This window comes from Plectrocnemia conspersa, unplaced genomic scaffold (assembly GCF_051122295.1).
Source record: "Plectrocnemia conspersa isolate PC_06_02 unplaced genomic scaffold, ASM5112229v1 ptg000001l, whole genome shotgun sequence".
Classification (NCBI taxonomy): Eukaryota; Metazoa; Arthropoda; class Insecta; order Trichoptera; family Polycentropodidae; genus Plectrocnemia; species Plectrocnemia conspersa.
The window spans coordinates 1,923,716-1,946,232 of NW_028277165.1; the positions used below are offsets into that span (position 1 = coordinate 1,923,716).

The window sequence follows — 22,517 nt, forward strand, 5'->3', positions numbered from 1 at the left end:
ATTTAAGAAAAATTAATGTGTATTACTATAATACTACAATTTTTCACGCTATAGAAATAATTGTATCTCGACATTTTTTTACACTAAAGATTATTCGAAAATGTAAATTTCAATGTATTTGAGTATTTCAAGTATGTTGACAAGATGTAATTGGGCGCGAGTTTATGAGTACGATTGAACTCTTACCGCCCTCTATGACGTTATCCACGGTGTGTTTGAACAATGTTTCCATGGGAAAAGTATATATTAATTATCTTACATTTTTTTTATTATGATTCATTTTAGAAAATAGGTTTATCCGAGAATATAGTCAAGACATAAATTTAAATAATTTCCAGCATAAATAGTATCAATCAATATTTAATCCGAGACTAAGGCTGATTAAAGGAAAATATTTTACCGAATGTGGTAATAAACTTGCTTTTTCGACATTGCATTTTTATACATAAGGAAGCGAAAATTTGGTGGCCTCATAACCGAAACATAAAAGTATGTACGAACGATTGTTACTCTATACCTGCAGATAACTACAATCGCACAATGACCTTTTATAGTTTAAAATTTTATGTGCTAAAATGTTGATAAAATTTTATTTAAGATCTAAAGTGAAATATGTACTTGTAAGCAATTGTAATATTTTAAAGCATTTTCTAGTTTAGAGTTAGAGTTAAAAAAGTTGAAAAGTCAATAACGATATTTTGATAAAAACTGAAAAAAATATGGAGTATTTTTTTCTTATTGAAATATTAAACTTCGAAATATATTGGTTTACGTAGTTATTCAAAATATTAGTTTCAGAGTATTTTATTATTTTAGTAATTAAGTGAGTTCAACCATCTGAAAAGAAGGAATATATTTCGAGTGAATAATTTATTCGCAATTTCATGCTCTGTCACTTTATGAATAAAGATACCGTTACCCAAAATGTTTGCAATATATTAGGTGATGTTTTGGGTGCTTGGAGGTTCAAACATGCTAGAGATGACTTAAGATGTTATAATTTTGTTACTGGAAAATAGACGAAGAAGATCTTAAATGCCGAAATACGACAGTAACTATTTAAAATATTGGATACTCTTGACCAAGTATGCAATATGAAGATCTAACATAAAAAAATGTTGTGTATTATATAGTTTTTATTGAATAAATTAATTTGAAGAAAAGTGAGGTGGAACTGACGTTTACCATGGCGTGATTTGTTTTGGCGGCTGTAGTTTGTTAGGGGGAGGTTATCGCGGGTTATCGGGGTGGTCAGTGTGAAAAAAGCAGACAATCGACGCGTTTTTCACGTTCAGTATACGACGGACCACCGTCAGTCGGGTACTGTTATTAGTATTGTTCCCACCGCAGTCGTCCACAGTCGTCTTCGCTACCGCTGCTTCTTTCTTCAGATCACGTGTTATCACACACATATTGCTGCAATTACCCACCAATTTCAGCTACGGTTCACTGCCGAGGGTTACGATATCGAGCACGCGATTAGGTTAGTTTTATTACTATCGTCTCAGTATCGCGGTTAAAAACCGCGCAATATAGTATTAGCACCTTACTTGTATTCTATTTTTAACTGCGGCAACACCGGATTGCGCGATAGTCAAATAATTCAAATGCATTGTCAATATTACGTAAAGTGTGCAAATATTTGCGATCGAGTAGATAATGACGCTTCGCGAGTTAAACAGCGTTTTAACGAGATCTAAATATAAACTATACAGGAGACTTGGCAAAAGTGCTAGACGCAAATGTCACCGTCTATGGAATTTGAATGAAAAAATGTATGTATTTTCTGCTGCAATGCTGCCAACATAACCTACATACAAAATGTCCTCTTTTATGAGTTTATATTTCCATTATAATTCATATACTATGAAAATATTATATTTTAAATTGACAGTTTTGCATCTAAAAAATTAACATCAATATATTAATATTAAATTCAACGTAAAAAAACAGCTGTGTATATATTAGAATTTTTCGTCTATGCTTAATTTATGCTAACAATATTATTTTATTTAAAATTAAATATTTAATATACTTTATTAATGTTGTACATGTTGAAAATGAGGTAGTATATAATATGATTATAAATATAAAAGCCTAAACGGTTATATATTTTGTTCTTTCTCAAATTTTTGTATTTGTAGCTTGTAGGTTAATAATTTATTATTATATGATTAAAAATGAGGTAAATAAGTGTGCACGAAAAGTATTTTATTTGAATATAAAATTTTATTATAACTTCTATTATAGAGCATTTTTGATATCTTAAGTGGAGTTTATTTTGGCAACTTTGTCAAAAATTTTATTATATGGAATGACACAACTAGATTTGAGATATAACGGTTTTTGATAATATAACAATAACTGCCTCGCCATAAAACATTTTTAGAATAACAGCCATTTGAAACAATTTTTCTTATACACACAGCGGGGATATTTAAATGCGGTACGCGACAATTGGGCGACGGACAAATGGGCGATTCCGGTCAATTGGGCGATGATTATTTGGGCGATGGTCATATGGGCGACAGAAATTTAAAAAAACTTGCATGCTTTGCTTTATTGTAAATATTAATAAAATATACATTAAAACGATTTAAAAGTATATTAAATGAAAAACAATTTTATTTTCAAATTAGTAACTCATATTATAATTATATGCAATACCACGTAAATATTCTATGATATTTTTTCTATTGTACCTTTGGTCTATTCTTTTTATAAATATATCCATTCCTAACATATTTTTGACTTAATTTGCCTGAATTATCCATTTATGAAGAATATAAACTGTGGTAACTCAAATTAGTCATTCTCTACAATGATCTATAAAAAACAATTATCTATAAATAGCACATAAAATATAGCCCACATGTGAATAAAAAAACACATACTTATTTTCTTGCTGTACTGAATTTTTTTACCAAAAACACAATGACACTATGACAAAGTGTTTTAAAACCACGACAAAAATAATTTTCAAAAACGCAACGAAACTTTTTATGAACGTTTTCAGTCAAAATTCAAAAGTGTACTGAGCGCTAGTTATGAGTTATTATATTAATGTATAACTATTCTATCCAGTTTAAAATAGATAACGGTAAAATATGCGATTCTTGGAAATTCCAAAAGATTGTTCTCACAGTAATTTATAAGTCTCAAGACATAAAAAAAACCGCGTAAAGGGCAAAATTCACGATAAACACTTATCAGCGCTAGTTCTGTGTTATAATATTTATATATAACTATCCTATCTAATTTAAAATAGATAGCTGTAAAATATGCGATTTTTGGAAATTCCAAAAGTTTGTTCTCACAGTAGTTTCCAAGGCTCAAAACATAAAAAAAATTCGCGTAAAGGCCCACTATATACATTTATCAGGTAGGTATTTATAATAAAATTACCGACTTAAGCCTAAGTGTTTTATGATATCGGGTAACTCTCTTAAATTCTTGAATAAAATAATCAAACTGTTTAAGTGATATTTTATGATTAAATATGCACAAATGATAAGTAAATATATACATATATCTTATGTAGGTATATTATATTCTGTTTAGACCGAATAATGTTTTCATCTTTTAATTATATTCTAAAAAAAATTTGTATGTACGTATATGTATATATATATTTTAATATGTATTAAATTGTGTTAATTATTTAATTAATTATAAGATCATGATTTGCATCACATTTATTTGTAATGCATTATTATTGTATCGCCCAAAAGACCATCGCCCATTTGTCCGTCGCCCATTTTGAATCGCCCATTTGACCGTCGCCCAATCGCCGTCACCCAATTGAACGTGTCCCATTTAAATGGTATTTAAAAAAAACGTTTTATAACGATGCTCTCAAAAACCGTTATATTCTGTATAAATTATATTTATTTTATTATGATTATTATTAATAAAGGTTTATTTTTAAAAAAAGCACGAATTTTTTGAATAGTCGAAATGGTTGATTAAGCTGTACAATTATAATAATTATGATATTTATTACATGTATTTTTATAATGATTTTTCAACTTAGCTCAAAAAGAAAAACAATATTTTTTGCTGTTCTCTTATATTTCACAAACTTTTTTAGAATCTAAAAGAAAAACAAAAAAATTAAAACTCTAAAATAGTTATTGTATATTTAAAACTTCATACAATCACTTTTATTTACGGTTTATTTATTGTAAATTAAAAGACAACGTTTTATATGTATATGTTATCTTCACCTTCTTACGAAAGCCTTCGCGAATTTCTCGAACTGGATTTGCCCTCTGGCTCTGGTTTGTTCTGGTTTATTCCAAACTTTTACAGTGTAACATCGCAATCGATCCATATCGCAAACGTAAATAAATAAAGCTATATATTTCTATACTTAGTGACATTATTTAAAAAAATTGCTCGACTGACGATTGACCTTAAAAAAATATTTTTTACATTTTAAACTAAATTACTAATTGTGTGTTTATTATATAACTATATTATTAAACTACATGGACCGGAAATAACTACAAAGCGCAATAAACTACTTTTATAGTGCTATAGTGATAAATTAAATTAAATACGTAATTATTAATAATTCTTCTCAGGTTCTGATAGACACGCTCTTATTAAAAGTTAATTTAAAAGTCGTTTGTCATCGTCTTTCGATAATTAACAAATCATATTATAAATGCATACTGTAATTCATGATTTAAATAAGATCACGCTATACTTTTAACTACAACATTAAAAATGATACATCCGTCAATGTGACATAAACGTGAACAAAACTCGTTATTGTATTTTTTTACACTGCAACGTTTGAATGAACTGTGTTATGAATGAAGTTTTTTATGTAGCTCTATTATAACATAAAAAAGGTTAAGCTTGCTTCTTACAATTAGATATTAATTATACATATTTGTACTGTTTATTGTAATAATTAATATTGATGTTAGTAATAACCGTTTTGATTATTAATTACTTATGTTTGATTGAGTGATATCGACCATGATCTAAATGGTTGGAGAAAATAGTTAATGAGTACTTAATTTTATTTTTATGATCTTATTAGTTAAGATGCAATGTATTTATAATGTAAATTTATTTTATGGTTCTTCAAAAGTATTTTATTCATAATGTCTTATTATTTGTTTAGATGATTTGAAGCTGCTACAAAATGCTACCAGAAAACGAAGATCAAGCGTTTTTGAATCAGTCCAAGAATTGCAAATACATTATTCCGACAGACACTAAAACGTGGAAATCGGAAGATACGTACGAAAAGTCGAAAATCTATCCAGTCTTGAGCACTAATGGGTCGGATTTCGAAGGTCTGGTGTCTGAAAAAGACAAGGAAGAATCGGCGGAGGATGGAAAACCGGCGAACGGAAATCCGAAGGTAGGATCTCGAGGAGGAATACTCACCAGAGAGAACACCATCGTTCCTGGATGTGCTAACTGTGGAAATGGCGGAAGACTTATTAGTTGTGCAAAGGTTAACTGGACACCAGTGATGTGCTGGAACAGAAGCTCTAAGAAGCCTTCTAAAAAGAGTGAGTAGATTTTGATTTTTTCAGTTGCTCAAAAATATATTATCGGATATAAACGCAGTTAATAAATATTTGGATATATATGTGGCTCAATGTGATTTATTTTTGATATAATATTTTTTATTTTTGACAAAAATACTATAGTTAACTAGAATTTAATTATTTCACGATTTATTTTGTGCACATTTTTTCTTCATTAAATTTATTTTATATAAATAAAAAAGCGGTAAACTGCTGAGCTAATAATCAAAGCACCTGTCAGATATATAGTTAACTAAGAATATAGAACGGTTTACTAATACTACATTAAATGTTTAATATTATTATTAAATAAGATATATATTTTAAGAATCCTCAATAAATATTAAACAAAAATGCAGCTATTTATGAATATGTATTTAAACCTTCACGGTTACTTACCTAACTAAACGACATTTTCGCAGAAAATAGTTTTTACCTTTTAAAAGTACTCATTTATATTTTATATACGATAATTAGTATCAAAAATTCACGTATAAGTAGATATCATTTCACATTCTAGGTTTTTACAGTCAAATTAGGGTTATAATAATATTATTATTATATAAAAAAACTTTTTTTTTATTTTATACCAATTACATTTTATTGACACTACGTGCATACAATTTGATCAATATATTATTTATGAACTATATTATATTATATGATTTTTTAGTTAGAACTGACCTTGTTTTATCCATTAATTTATCCAATGTCCAATGTTTAGAGTTATAAAATAATAAAATAAAATATAAAAAAAACAAGTTAAAAATCACCTTCATATATTATACTATTATATATTGTAAAAAAATAATCAATACTTATTTATAAAATTTATTGCATATAATAAAAAAGATATTTTAATCAAAAACCATTGTTCAAATTTTAATTACAGACTTGTTAAAAATATAATATCAGATCAGTGCCCATTTTAATTTATATCATTTAATACTAAGCAACACAATGGATTCTCCATATTTTGGATATTTCTGAAACAAATCATTGCGATTATATTAAATATGTTTCATATAAACCAGTCTCTCAAAGTCATCTCTTTTGTCATTGGTATATAGGTCTTTGTATAGCATTTTCAGAACTAAAGGTCATTCAACATGACTTTAAAATAACCTAGACTTTTTAAAGAAATTCAACAAAGATCCTTTTATTTTTTTCTGATTACAGTATTTTTTTATGATAGATTTACTTTTATTTATATACACAATTTTTTACGTACGTAAACATGTTATTGTATATAGAGAACAATTTTACTATAAATAAGTATATATTTTTGCATTATTTTTATGTTAATATTCAATATTAGGTTGGTGCAAAAGTAGTAGCCCTTTTTAATAGTAATAAACTGTCATTCGAAAAAAAACTCCACCCAGCAAAGATCATAGAAATTTTGTGGATTTCTGTTGATAAAAAGTGTGTAAAATATGTATTTTAAAAAAAAAATTTGAAAATGAAAAATGCTGCTACATTTTTTTATTTCTTTTATATAACTATTGTATTTAAAAATATTTTTTTGATTTGATTTTAATTTTTCACGGTAGTATATTTTTGTTTACTAAATCGATACCAGATTTTTTTTCATCTAAATGTTGTAAAAACTAACCGGTTTTGTTTTATGTCGCTTTTAACGCGTAAGACGTTTTTTTTAACTGTTCATTCGAATATGCCGTTGCCACCTGATGGACCCCGCAGAGGCTTATATGCATTTTAAAGTACTTTTAAATTCAATATTAATTTAAGTCACGGCCTTATCCCGTATTTATTTAGGACGTTTTATTAGCAGTTAAATCACAAACAATATGGTCAATTTTTCTTGTTATTTGTTTTTTAAAAAAATAATATAACATATAATTTTGCAAATATCGACTTTAATACTAACCTATTTATCATTATTAATTTGGGGTTGTTGCACGTCCTAAGATTAATCAAAACTGATCTATGGTTAATTAGAGAGTACAATTTTTTTGTTGCATATAACATGATGTAAGGTTAGCTTAAAATATTCAGATAACATTAAATCTTAAGATAGTTTTGACTACTATTTTATTAAATATTAATTTACAAGATCATTGCAAAAATGAATCACAAAACATGTAAAGATTTTTTATATATTTTTTCCTTCTTCAATGGTGATGTGTTAATTAATAACGATTCAATGTTTCATTGTACTATATGATTTAAATCTATTTTGGTAATAACATTGTCCTTTCTGCGTATAAACTATGAACTCGAGACGAGACAGGAAATGACAAAAAATCGATTAGTCGACCCGTCAAATTTTGTCTAGACGGTCAATCATTAATTTTGATAAAATTTTACGATTTTCGGACGTGGCCTGCGGGAATCGAACCCGCGACCTCCGGCTAATTCAGATAACCGTAGAAATGAGAGTCAGTATCTCGTGGTTCAGTACCTGAACTCTCGGAGGTTAGAAAAAAAATAAAGTTCATTATCCTCGCTGCACTTCTTTTTATTATCTAGAAGATGTGTAGCTAATTATTTACGTATGAACTGTTTAGTATTATAATTTTGTAATAAAACAATTAAGCACACTAAACGTGTATGTTATCAAGTTGAGTCCAGAGATGGTATCTTTAATATTGTAATGATTTTTAGCTAAGCGATAAAACACTTCATAGTATAAACATCATAATAGATGAACTTTTATTATTTGTTGTTTTTTCAATGCCAAATGCTTGACAAGACTGACATGAAATTAAATCATTTGGTTATATGAATCGTATGTTAGCTACAATAAGTACTTAATCAACAGAATGGTAATATACATAAATTTCAACCTGAAACCAATTTCAATCCGATCTTTAATTTAATCTGTTTTGATATGAGAGTCCAGCATATTCTATTTCATTGATAAGTACATAATGTGCTATGTGAAAAATTTTACTAAACATATTTTGAAGGTTTTCAGTTATCAACGATGATTGTTGTATCTGTATATCACATATTTATTAATACTTTCATTAGCGTGTAAAAATCAGTTCACGTAGTTGTCAATTAATTGTCAACCACATGAACTCTTGCATCACCTCTCTAATGTTACATGAAGCTTACACTGTAGACAGTCTGATAGCAACTAATTAATTTTGATAATTATTTAATTGAAATATTTTATATTTAAGCGAAAATTATTTAATTCTGATTTTAATTAGACAAGATTGACATTGTCAATCTTGTCTAATTAAAAGGTGACTTAATTAGTGATTCGATGTGATTTAGAGTAACTATTTATTGATAATATAATATAAATAGGTAATGTTACGGACTACATTTGAGCAATAAGTAACAAGTTAAGGGTCATTATTAAATTTCCTTTTTGAAGCATCATAAATTGAAAAGAGCACGATGCTGTATCAAAGGTTCAGAATTTAACTCGTTTAGTTTGACTCTGCGTAGGCGTCTAGACATCACACGTAATTGACCGACAAAATTGGCACGACAATATTTTCAACGATAGTTAGCATTTGTTTTTCTAGGTTCTTCCTTTTAAGACACAAATTAAATAGTTGTCTTAAAAATATTAATTTATCAATCAATCGATAATATCTTCAAGCATGACCCATGCTTTAAAAAGTCAATCGCTTCGGTCACATTAATATCAAGAACAGATTAACAAATCTTGTTTTTGTTATTCAAGCCGTGTCGGATAAAAAAACGCTCTTACTTATCATTTTTTTAAGTAATAAAATTTCATCTGCAGTTAATTTTTTTCATATTAGTTATCATTATCACATAGCCTTGGAAGTCTCGTGTTATTCACTAAGTAAACATGGTGCTACATATTTTAGTTATTTATGTAATCATGAATCAACTATACCTAATATAAATAACCTTATCGACTATTGATAAATTTATAAGAAAAAATGTTATTTTAAATATTTAACGCACGTCATTTACGCATATACATAAAATTGTATGTGCAATTTCCTTCTGAGGTCATTCAGTAAGAGATCCAGTTTATAAATGAAATGCTTTGTTTACAGAAACACGTTTCAAACAATTTGTTTTAAAATGCATTGCAAATGAATGAATGTTGTTTATGAATGCACATCAATAAAATAGACAAAATACTGAATTGCAATTCATAATATTTTGATAACCTATTAATGATCCTAAATCAAGGAAGTTGTAAAGAAGGAAAAACATATTGCAAAAGTTCAAACGCATGCTGATAAATGAGTTATGTAATAGTAATCGCATTAAAAAAATAATCAATAAACATAATTAGATTAGAAATATGCTATAGATAACTATATTTACATTTATTTCCAATTAGTTAAACACGAATGATTAAATATTTATGGACTTCTTAACCAACAATGAATTATTGTCACATAAGAAAATAATATTATTATACAAGTTACATATAACATTAATTTTAAATTAGTAATTGCGCTTTATAATAAAATTGTGCTAATTTTTATTATAATAGTGAGACAATATTTGCTATAAATAAAATAAAATGAATAAACTATTTAATGAATTATTTCTAAAACTAAAACGTGAAATAAATATATTTTATAGAACTAGCAGTCGGTATCTTACTGTCGTGAGGTACCGAAGCTAGCAAGGGTGCGAATACCGGACCCTTAACTTTTTGGGTTTTAAATATTATTTTTGCTTCATTCTAATTTTTTTCAAATTAAAAATTTAATGGTTGAAATTAGACATTAAAAACATTTTTTAGCTGTGAGATTTACAATATAGTGTCCGAGAGATATGGGGTTGATCAAACGAGTGCATTTTTTACTGTTACCGCGTTACTGCGTAAATTTGCTCACTACATGGACGTATATTTAGGATTTTCGATGATAATCAAAATGATTTAATCTATAAGAAACTACTTAACATGTTCATTTCATTACGTTTTAAAATAGGTTTGCAACTTAACTAAATATTAATAATAAAAAAAAAACACCAAAAGGTTTGCAACATATAACATTAAAACGTAACATTTTGTATTAATCAAAAATAGGTTTTCAGTTTAAATAAATAATATATAGCATAGGTTACACATCCGTTCAAAAATATGACTGATAATAAAACATATTTTGTCACACCTTACTGACGCTACAACACTATCGATTACCTGTAGGTTCAATATGATCGATTACAAGTCATTGATTGTGTTTTAGCGTATTTTATGTGTTCAAGGGCCTGTTTTCTTGAAATAATTTTTGGTTAATTAACTATATCAATATAAAAAAATACTTTTCCATATTAATTATGTGGTATAAATAACATTTTTTACACAATTTTATCATATATTTTAATTTCAGTTATAATAACATTTTTTAGTTACACCATAAATTACTTTATAATTAAAAAAAGTTTTTATATGTTTTATGTGTAAATATAAAAGTCATTTTTTAATTACATTCACTTATTAGAAAGAAACAATAAACTGAAAATATCGACCAACTAATTTTCTGCTTTAGACCAAAAGTGGACTTTTGAGACCTTTGTCTATTTTTATTGAAAAATATTTTGATTTATATTTTTTTTCGAGTAAAGGTTTTTTCTGCGCAACATTATATATTTTAATAATTAATAATTTATAGAATAGAAAGCTGTTTAAACCCAAACCTAACCTAAACACATGAGCGATTATACCATTCTATTTGTTTAGGTTAAGTTTGGGTTTGAAAGGCAAATTAACGTTTCGCAACTGTCAAATTTTAAGCCGCAACGAGTGTCACGGGCCACGCAGTGTGGGTAGCAACTGTTGGTGTTTGAGCTTTGCGCCTTGTTAATTAACAAGTACCGAATAAGGTAGATTTTTAAACTGTGTTTTTTATTACTGAACATTTTTGACTTCTTAACTTTTTGCTCTAGGATTTTTTACGAAATTAAATTTTTTTTTTTAAATTTTAATTTCTATAAATTTTTACATTTTTGCTCCTTTACCATTTTCTAAATTTTGATTTAAGAATTTACGATTTTTTAATTGTTTGAATAGCTGGTATTCGAAGCAAAATGGCGTATTGAAGATATTTACATGATCTTTTTTTAAAATATTTTTAATACTACGATAGTATTCAAAAACTTTTTGTACATACATATTTTTTCCTGTTTTTTTTATTTTTTTAATTTCTAGAATTTTTTTATACCTTTACTATTTTTCTAATTTTTTTTATGAATTAGGGATTCTTTTATATTTTGAATAGCTGCTATTTGAAACAAAATGGCGCATGGACTGGTTAATGCTCGTTAGCTGAGATATTAACATGATCTTTTGTTAAAACACGTTTAATGTCATTATAAGTAAAACTAGTTATTGTGTCCTTAAAACCAATTATATCCCAGATGTATAAAATATATTATATGGTTATATTTTTTTTAAAAAGTACAAATTAAAATATACTTTAAATAATTAAATTAAAAAATATATTTAAAACACTAAAAATACGTAACATTACACAATTACGTAAAAATACAATTTAAAAATTAAAAATATAATATAAATAAAACATAAAATATTTTTATTATAAAATATGGTATTCAATTAAAATCTCTGTTATTTTTTTAGCAAATAAATAATAAGTGAAGTAAATATTTTTTTGGTACAACAACCTCAAAATATCTGTATTCTAATTCATAAAGTTGCATAATTTTTTTTTACATAATGCAAACAACTATCTAATGTTTTTTTCAATAAAATTAATGCTAATTTGTAGCGAATACAACCCATAGGATTTATTCAACTTTTAGATATCGCGTTTGCTATTTAGTTTTTACACAATACATTGCATATTAGTGTTTGGTTAGATCCAGATTCGCTTCGCGCAGCTGTTTACTTATAATGTATTTCACCTAAATATACAAAATATTAAGTGTATTGCCAGATTTTTCAAAGACACCTCTCAGATCTCATTGCGCGCATACTTTGAGAATTTACATATTGAAGTTAAATATATGTACAAATAGTTTTACTGATAGCTAATTTGTAGTATTGTGAGTATTATGATTTGTTAAGCCATTATTCAATTTTATTTATCTTTAAAACAACACAACAAAGTGTATCAACGGGTGATTAAATACTATTCCTCAATATAAAACTGTTTTGCGCAGCTGTTTACCTATAATTCATTACAGTTAAACAGACAATAGATGCGATGTATATGATACATTTATAAAAGACACTGCAAATATATTTTCGCGCATATTGAGAATTCAGACCTTGAATGCAAATTAATGTACAACTGGCTTACATATTGCTCATTTTTAACAATGTAAATAAGTCCATTAGAATTTATTTAACTTTCAAATAATAATTCAGTAACATATTATTCGTTGTTATCGTCACCACTATTTAATTTATAAAACAACTAAACATTATTCAGTGGTTGAATTTTAACCAAATCTTGCAAACGTTTCAATATTTATCAAATACATTATTAAATTAATAATTGCAAAGCAATGCATTCTATTTTCATTGAATATATGCAAAGGAAATTAAGGTAGATACAAAAATAATAGTCAAATACCAAACAGGTTTTTATCCAATATTTTCTCTATTAATAGAAATATTAACAGTTGCCTGAATTTCATAATTATAAATTAAGGTTTTATCTGATCTTAAACCATTGCCCTCATATTTATAGGTGTGCTTAATTATTAATATTGGTATTGAAAACCTTAATAGTGACTACTTCACGTCACACGTAGCAATAAAACTAGTATAATATAATCGGAAAAACAAATTCCATGAAATCATTTTATAGAATTCTATCTACTAATTATAGCGCGGTATTCGGCAAATATTTATTTAATATTATCAAAGAAAAACAATTTTTATCAATAGATTAGAGAATTAAATTATATTATAAAAACGAAAAATAATTAAAATAGGCAAATTCTTTTTATGTATAAATCGAGGCTTTTATCTTTGTGGCAAAAATATTGTTCAGTTAAAGCATAATTTAAAATATTTTACGTTTTTAGTGACATCTATGATCTATAAAATTAATTAAAAATATAATAATTGTGAAAATTAAAAAGAATCATTAGAATCCAGAACTCTGTAAATGGAATTTATTTAGATACACATAACTTTGGCATTGATTAATATTATATAATATTATGTAATTATATCGCAATTAATTAGTGTAATATATTATATGTATGTAAATATATATATATTCTTAGCTTCATTACTTAAAAAGTGAAAGTTGTTGTTTATTTCTAAATTATAATATAATTAATTGCTTTGCATTTTTTTTACAGTGTTCACTCTTTTGGCTGTATTATCAATTTTAAGTTTCATAGGAATCATAATTATATTTTTTACTGACCTTTTCAACAACACAATACTGACGGTATGCATAAATATAATTTTATCCATTTATCATAATAATAATATAATAATCAATTTATGTTGATAATTTCAGAATCTCGTTATCAAGAACACTTCATCATCTTTTGACCTATGGAAGAATCCACCTGTGCATCCGTTGATGAAAGTTTATATATTCAATTACACTAATATTGACGAAGTGATTGCAAACGAATCAATAAAGTTTCACGTTAAAGACGTTGGTCCATACGTTTACAGGTAACGCTATTTATATTATATAAAAAATATGTTGCTTACGCATTTGTGATGGATATATTTATTATATTATAGAGAGAGCATCTATCGAGTGAATGAAGTGTTTCATTCTAACGGCACAGTGACGTTCCAAGAGAAAAAGTCATATCAATTTGTTCCAGAGCTATCTATTGGCAATCAATACGACAAAGTTGTCGTTCCAAATATACCGTTGATAGTAATAAGCTTATCCATATACTTCTTTATCACATACATATATAAAATACTAATGTTTTTGATTTATATTGCCAGCTTGCGATGGCAAAGATGAGAGATAGCTATCATTTTGCTCAAATAGGCGGATGGGCGCTCCTCAAAGCTGTGGACCGGAGTCCTTTTAAAACGCTGCCAGTGGACAGATTTTTGTGGGGATATGATGATAAAATTATTAGCATCGTCAAACCATTTTTGAAGATCAGCGGACAGTTTTCATACGATCAGTTTGGATTACTCATATCGGTTAGTGTTGAGTCATAATTTATAGCCTTAGAATAAACGAACAAGCTGTCTTTAGATTATTGTTTTTAATGTGTGTTATTATCTTATCATGGTAGTAAATTTATTTTTAATACAGCTCTAAATTCAGAAGTTGAGATTACATAATACTAAAATATGAAAGTGATTTCATATATTGAATTATTTAAGTTCTACTTGGATAATTATTGTTATTTAATTTGTATTAGTAATAATGCATTTATATTTTTTTATAGAAAAATGATACTTCAAAGGATAGAGTAACGGTGAATACTGGTGAATATGACCTGAATAAAATTGGATTAATTGAGAAGTACAACGGTGTGAGTCATCTTTCACATTGGGGCACAGCTGAATGTAATAGGTTAGTTTTAGGATGTTTACTTATTACTCTTACTAAAATTGTTGATAAAAATAATATAAATAATACATAGATCTGTAGTCCGAAAGTATAAATATTGAAAATGGTTTAAAAATTTGCTAAATTTATTAATTTATTGTTTTAAAGTGTTATTCATAGATGTCTACATATGTAAATATTATTAAAATAATTTTATATTGCTAATACATCTATGTATGTATATTATTATACATATAATAACATTCGATTTAGATGTATGCTTCTTCATGATAAATTATTAAAAATATTATTGTATCAGCTACTGAAGAAAAACGACACAACTTTGATTTAGGTAGTAAATGGCTAGCAATATATTGCACAAATATGGTTGTTCTTTTCAAAGCATTAAAAGTATATAAATAGCTTTGATTTATGCCAACTATTTATATATATTATGGAGCTCTATATTTTTTGTAAATAATTTAACTAAAATAAAGAAAGCTTAAGCAATACTTTTCAGATAATTGTATCTATGACAGAATACTAACATTACATTTTTACGGTTTAGGTGCCAAGTTACTGACGCATGTGTCTAAAATATTCAGCAGTTTTGACCAATTACATGCAGGTTTATTTCGTTTAATTAGAAATGCACCATTTTTGGTACATCCCTGTACCAAATGCTATAACAGCTATAATGGCTCAGTGGGCATCAATCATCAATAGTCAGTTAGATATTTGTTAAATATATTTTTATTGCATAACCTATTATTTTTATCATTATACAGATGTAAATTAGGTGCGACGTTGCATGCATGCTCATCCAAAAAATTGATGCATCTTGAAATGTTTGATTTTTGGCTAAAAAAGTGTGTCTAGTGTATGATCTCTTGTTTATCTCTCATGATCTAAACAAGTGAGCAAAGGTTAAGCTTTTTATATGTTTCCTCACAAAAGCTTTGACAAATGGAAAAATAACTTATTCATACAAATGACCGTATCGTCGAGCACCGCTTATAATGTTCACCTTTTCAAATGAAGTATGAGTATGTCACCCAAGTGATTTTTTATAAATTAAAATTTTGCGGTTTTCCTGATAGTCACACACAGGATAATAAATAGCAATAACTATTCAATAAGCGGGACCACACATATTGTTTCGACGATCACAATACAGAAGTCTGTCAGTGGCATTTTTTATATTGTTCTTAGGCGTTCTAAATATAGCGGTTTTTTTGGGGGTTTGTTTGTAGAATGCCTTTGTTTTATATGACATTATGTGCAATAATGTGGGATCCTTGTGTTTCGGTGGTTATAAGTTTTTCTTTACGCCTCTATTGACAAAGGCCTGCTTTGTTGAGCAATGGCGTGATAATGGGCATTGCTATGACCATTTTATATGATCCATCATCATATAACGCATAATATTTTGACTCGTCGATTCTTCTACAACAGACAAGGACTTGTGTATAAAAGAATATTTAATATATATTTTGTAAGAGCAGTATTATGTCAATCTGATAAATAAAATATTAAAAAAAACTAGTCAACTATTGGAAACAGTAGCACTGATATAATCTTTGATTTTTAATTTATATACATATATATTTGTTTAACTTATCTTGGGGAGAAGTCAGGGGCTATCGATCTTACGCGTGCGACCTTATCGTGTAAATGATTTTTATTGGGGCTCGAAGAACCATAAATAATACAACTAAGAAAGTTTCACTTCTAGGTATCATTATGTATACGTAGGCTCACAACTGCGTCCATATATTGTGATAGTCGGTAGAATAAAGACAACCGGGCGAGAATTTACCGCTTGGTTTTGGCCATTATTTATTTATTTTATAAATTTATTGAACTAATTATTAATACACTAGACAAATTTATTAAAATCATGCATATAAAACATAAACAGAATATATAAAAAAAAATTTTTTTATGCACGAAGTTGCTTCTTTATTTCGTTGAAGAAACATTTTTATTTCTGCAGGTTGTCCTAGAACTATCATTATACAAATTCATACCTCCATACATTATTCCCCTGGCCGTACTCATTTTCTTATATCTAACTATCCTTTAAATATCTATATTTCTAGTTTAATATATAGTCGTAACAACATTTGTAATGAGCATGACACAAATAGATTATATATATTTTTTAAAAATTATTTTATTTATATTTATTAATTCCTTTTTTATATTAAGATTTTACCATATGTAACGTCAAATGAAAAACCCCTTCCCCCTACCTTTTGAGCCACAGTTAGGCAGAGACAATTTTAGTCGTCGCCGAGGAAGGTTTGGTGCGTGTGGTATGGCAAAAAAGACGCAATTCTATTTTATTTTTAAATTAAAAAACATTTATTAGTTGCATTATAAACGAGGGGCGCAGGCTCTCTGATGAGGCGCGCTCTAGGTTCGTCGATCCTCTGAAGGATGGAGGACCTAGTCTCCGCGGTACAGATGTCGCTTTCTGTGTGACCTTCTGTGGAGAGTAAAGCCCTGAAGGTGGATATTGGTGGATGAGCGCCACTGTATATCCTCTTTGTAATGCGCGTTCTCTACGTTTGGAAATTTAGATGACTCGTCGAAGTTTCCATCGATTAGTCACTCCTTATCTTGTAACATATTACATATTGGCTGCCATAAATAATAGCCAACTTTAAAACTAATTATAACATAACTTCATAAGCGTTTTAACTGCGTTAATCTTATATTATATGAAAATATATATTTTTTTGTATATTGTTGAAGAGTCGACGCTTCCGATGGATCAATGTTTCCAGTTTCAATGGTACAGAGTAATGAAACGTTATACATATTCAATAGAGAGCTATGTAGAAGATATCCATTCGTATTTGAGAAGAAAGTTCAGGTATAATAATTAATACTATATATAATACATTTAAATAGCTTATTAACTATTTACTTAATTGTAGATATTGAACGGAATTCCTGCATTACGTTACAAGCCAATACCAAATGTATTTGATGATCCAATCTCAAATCCTGAAAATCAGTGCTATTGTCACATGGACACAGGAAATTGTCCACCGAAAGGAATTTTCAATTCCAGTCCTTGCGCTTTTGGTATGTAATGAATTGAATATATATGTGTATTTTATTTATAATATGAATAATAGAGGATTTTTTTTATTATTAAAGGAGCTCCAGTGTTTGCTTCTTTTCCACATTTCTATCTCGGTGATCCAGAACTGTTGAATACTATGGATGGACTTCATCCTGAAGCTGAAAAACACAAGTCGTATATTGATATTCATCCGGACTTGGGTTTTCTAATTGCGACTAGTAGCAAGTATGTATATTGTAATAGTATCCTTAAAATCATATTTATATATTGAGTATAATATCAATCTTTATTCAATATCAGGACACAAATCAATATTCAGATTCGTCGAGCTGAGATGATTACCGATTTTAAATATTTAACGGATGATCTGTATCTACCTGTTGCGTGGCTCGAAATTGTGAGCATAATTTATTTTTTATTCACATTATTGAATAATTTATTTGTTAATAATATATTTTTATTATTTTTAGACATTGGATGATCTTCCAGCTCAGTTGAAGACGATGATATATCATGGGACGTTCAGCACTCACCAAATTCAGCTGTTTTTGATGGCAGTTTTCATCGTGACGTTCATCGTCAGTTTCATCTTCTTGATTATAGCTTTACGTGTAATATGTACTATGAAATGCCAAAAGAAAGCTACTGAAACATTTATGCAAAGATAAGATTTGTTCTATAATAGACACTACCCGTAATTATTGTCATGATTGACAAAGTGATACGTATACACAGTCATAAGATCTGATCCTATTTTTATATATGAAAAAAATCTCAAATTGACAGTGGTATGTATATCTCAAATGTTTATTAATTAACTTTGACATTAGCATTTATTTTATTTTAATAATTTAGGTTTATTTTTATGATAATTTTAAGAATCTATACTTAGCTTTATAATATATACATATACACATAGAATGTCCCAAATAAACATTTGTCAAAACTGATAATGCTTAAATCCTCAATTCTACATTGAACCATATTTTTAGGCCACTCCATATTTTGAGGTTTATTTTTAGTGGGTCATGATCGTATTGGACAGAAACAAATTTTTGATATTCTGATTGAAGTTTAATGTTATATGACGCTATTGTAACATTCCATTTCATTATAAAATACTAGTTAGATAAACTATATGTAGTTTATAGGTGTAGTTGAAAATTTTGGATTAGATATTTTAAAATATATTATTATTTTAATCAATCAGCACTTTAAGGATTAACTAATATTAGTTAATTTGGCATTTGTAATTTAGAATAATGTTTACGTAATTTCTATTAATAGTATATATATATATATACATATATAATATTTGGGAAAAGTGTATAAATCCGAAAAACATTTTATTTAGAAAAATGTGTTTTTTACTTTATTCTCAGTGCAAAGATGAAAATGTGGATTTATTTTTTTGTTATAAATAATTGCCACAAAGAAGCGAAAAGCGATTATATTTAAGCCGCCATATTTTGGATTTTATAATTTTCAAACTAATTTATATTTTTAGGAATTTTCTACCATTCTGTGAATATTTTAATCTTAAAATTATTTTTGGGCAAAATTTAATGGCGTGATATTTTTTTTCATGAAGTTATTAGTTTAGCTTAACCAAAAATGATTGATCTAAATGGTTATTTTTTATTAGGATCTCTTTACGTTATTATGCGTATAAAATTATATTTTGTAATTTATAATTGCCTTTTATTTAAACAGATCAATCATTATGTAATGTAAAAAAGTTATTTTATTCAAACCCAGACGCACTTACGTCACCTATACCTAATTTGTGATGTAACCATTCCTGTGAGTGCTCAATCTGTATAATATAAAATAAGATTGGCAATTTTATGATAAGTAAGAAAATATTTAATTTGATAAGACTGCTTTTGTAGATAGATGTGTAAGGTAATAAAATAAATGTAAATATCGATGGTACACTTATAGCTTTTGCCATTAATTATTTTTAACGCATAGAAAGGTAATGTGAAAGTTTGTAATAGTGGCAAATTTAGTAACGAAATTGCAATAACGGTAATTTTATCATGTCTCAACACAGACCGTTGTGTAATTTGATTGTACATGAATTATAAATATTGTTTTTAATGTACACGATTTTCGTTTATGAATATGACATTATATTTTAGTAAAATCAAGGTTGTTTTTTTTTACAATAATCTCCATTATGTCTCTGTATTGTATTATTACAATATCACATGCATCATTGTCATGTTGCTTTGATAGTAGCATACAAAAATTTGTTGTTTCATGGCCTGATTCTGGTATTTTCGCTCAGCGTGCGCTTGAGATGGTGATTCATGTGGTGTTAAACGCAAGTTTACTTCCTCCACTTGCTCATAAATGCAGAAATATGTAAGACTTGCAAAAAAAGCAATTGCAATCGCACCGAGACATAGCTCAGGGTTGACGAACGAGATCAATAGAAATGCAAAAGTAATCTAATTTCTTGATCAAAAACATTCTTTACATGAACTATCTCAGAAGAGATAATAAAATAAATTCATTATTACGATGCTACATTTAATATATGTCTTAAAAATTGACCTTGCGTCGTGAGAAGGAAAATGATTAGCTAATATGTGCGATTTTTATTACCATCTATTCACTATTGTATAAACAAGTTATAAAGATTTTTTGCCAATTCACACAAAACTTTGCTCAGTAGTTAGAAAAAATGTCCTTCAATTGAAAATAATTAACAAAGAAAATAAAAAGGTGCTTATCTTTAATACGAAAGATTTAAATTGTAGTTAGTATTTCTATTAATAATTTCAATGAAGCATTTACAGCTTCCTATTAAAAAACCATTTCCTTTTGTATCTTCCGCTGTTTTTCTTCCGTAGAAAGTTGCGTAAAGATGTACGTACATGAATATACAATAATTTCAATAATAAATTAGTTTACTCTATATAAAAAATATTAACTTATGTTTAGTGATTTATGATTTGGTGTAATTTATATAATAAATAGGAAATAAAATAGAAATGATTTGCATTAAAAACCATTTTAAAACAAGACCTCAAATTTTTTTGCACTTTAAGCTCAAATTATAGAAGAAATATATTTAAGGAATAATAAATTAAAATAACACAAATTTGATTGATATATATTTTTATGACGTTGTACATATATTATTTTGAAGTAAAAATTTGTTTTAAAACATAATATTTATCGATGGCTATAAGTTTAATTTGGCTCAATATTCAATGTGGCAACCATTTGTAACGCCATACTGTTTCTCGAAACGAGGTACAGATGGTTCTGAGAAACCCCTTCCATCCGTCAGATGCCATAGTTGCGAGAGATTTTAGTCACGTTCGGCAGTGAAAATTGAATCTTATCTGAGGTAGAAGCTTATTTTTTCCCATTAAAATAAATTGTTAATTTAATGGATTCAACTTTGTATCCTTCGACAAACAAATATAAAATTAGTAAAACAATAAAAATAAAAAACTGATTAGTTACTGAAAAAATATCTTCCATTCGTTACACAAGCAAAAATGTAATTAGTCGCCTTTATTCATTTTTAAGTTGCTGCTGTATGTTTTGAGGTTAGATCCACTTTAGAAAATTATAGAATAGTGCTAATAAAACGACAATAAATTAAACTGTCAACTTTACAAAGTGTAATTTTTTTAATTGTAAAATCAAACCGTTTCTTAGAACGAGATAAAGAGCTGTTGACTTTGATGGAAAATTTAGTGAGTTATATTAATCTAAGGTGTTTTAGTTCACAAAAGACCAGGAATTCGACCCAAATTCGACAGTAATAGTTTAGTTTTCATTGAGGTAGAACTTAGTTTTTAACTAATGAAACGTTTTTGTGAATTTAAAAGGCTAAATTGCGTATTATGAGGCAAACTTAGTAAGGATCCCGAAAATAAAAGATATTTTTCACAGGCAAAAATTTGATCAGTCTATCTATTGTATGTTTCTGTTTTCAGCATAGATAATGATACCGGGATATCATGGTCATCGATCATGTTAGCTTGGGTCGAGAACAGAGGTGGAGCACTACATTATCGCACAGCCGACTATGTGAAGCCTACAGGATGTTTAAGCTACTGATTGCCAACGGACCGGTGGATAAGGACCTATGCTCGACCATAAGAGGTGAGTGAGAACATCCGAGTTTTACATACACATGTTTGAATTGTACATTTTTCTTTACTTGCCGTGGAAAGGCGTCGAGGAACCCACCCTCTCACCTATACGCTCAAACAACAATTTGCGATTGAGTTTATGTTTAACCTACATTTTTAATATTGTAACGTGTATTCGCGACCATACGATAAAATAAAGTCTGAGTGAGTTCTTAAATAGTTCTGTAATTGTTACCTTAACAAAAAAAAACTCGTGGTTTATAGTTACTCATTGAATAAATTCATCTAACATCACATAAGAAAAATGTTCTGA

At 27.6% G+C, this 22,517-nt stretch overlaps 1 protein-coding gene across 2 annotated transcripts; it reads left to right on the forward strand.

The window, feature by feature from the left end:
- Nucleotides 1–1,293: 1,293 nt before the first annotated feature.
- On the forward strand, nt 1,294–20,236 carry LOC148238385 (scavenger receptor class B member 1-like). 2 transcript variants are annotated; one of them, XM_088184336.1, is made up of 12 exons: nt 1,294–1,483; nt 5,138–5,534; nt 13,809–13,900; nt 13,973–14,136; nt 14,209–14,350; nt 14,425–14,631; nt 14,883–15,010; nt 17,747–17,867; nt 17,932–18,082; nt 18,158–18,308; nt 18,384–18,480; nt 18,554–20,236. In XM_088184336.1, the coding sequence occupies exons 2-12, from the start codon at nt 5,159–5,161 to the stop codon at nt 18,749–18,751; spliced, it is 1,827 nt and encodes a 608-aa protein (XP_088040462.1). In that variant the 5' UTR covers nt 1,294–1,483; nt 5,138–5,158; the 3' UTR covers nt 18,752–20,236. The 2 variants fall into 2 exon arrangements, with proteins under 2 accessions (XP_088040462.1, XP_088040469.1); XM_088184343.1 differs by lacking the exon at nt 1,294–1,483 and adding an exon at nt 1,636–1,775.
- Nucleotides 20,237–22,517: the final 2,281 nt, after the last annotated feature.

Bases quoted from the DNA above. Each gene is read 5' to 3' on its own strand.
- LOC148238385 (XM_088184336.1), top strand. From the start codon at position 5,159: ATGCTACCAGAAAACGAAGATCAAGCGTTTTTGAATCAGTCCAAGAAT. The intron at 17,868-17,931 runs GTATAATAATTA...ACTTAATTGTAG, and splicing joins TATTTGAGAAGAAAGTTCAG to ATATTGAACGGAATTCCTGC. The intron at 18,083-18,157 runs GTATGTAATGAA...TTATTATTAAAG, and splicing joins TTCCAGTCCTTGCGCTTTTG to GAGCTCCAGTGTTTGCTTCT.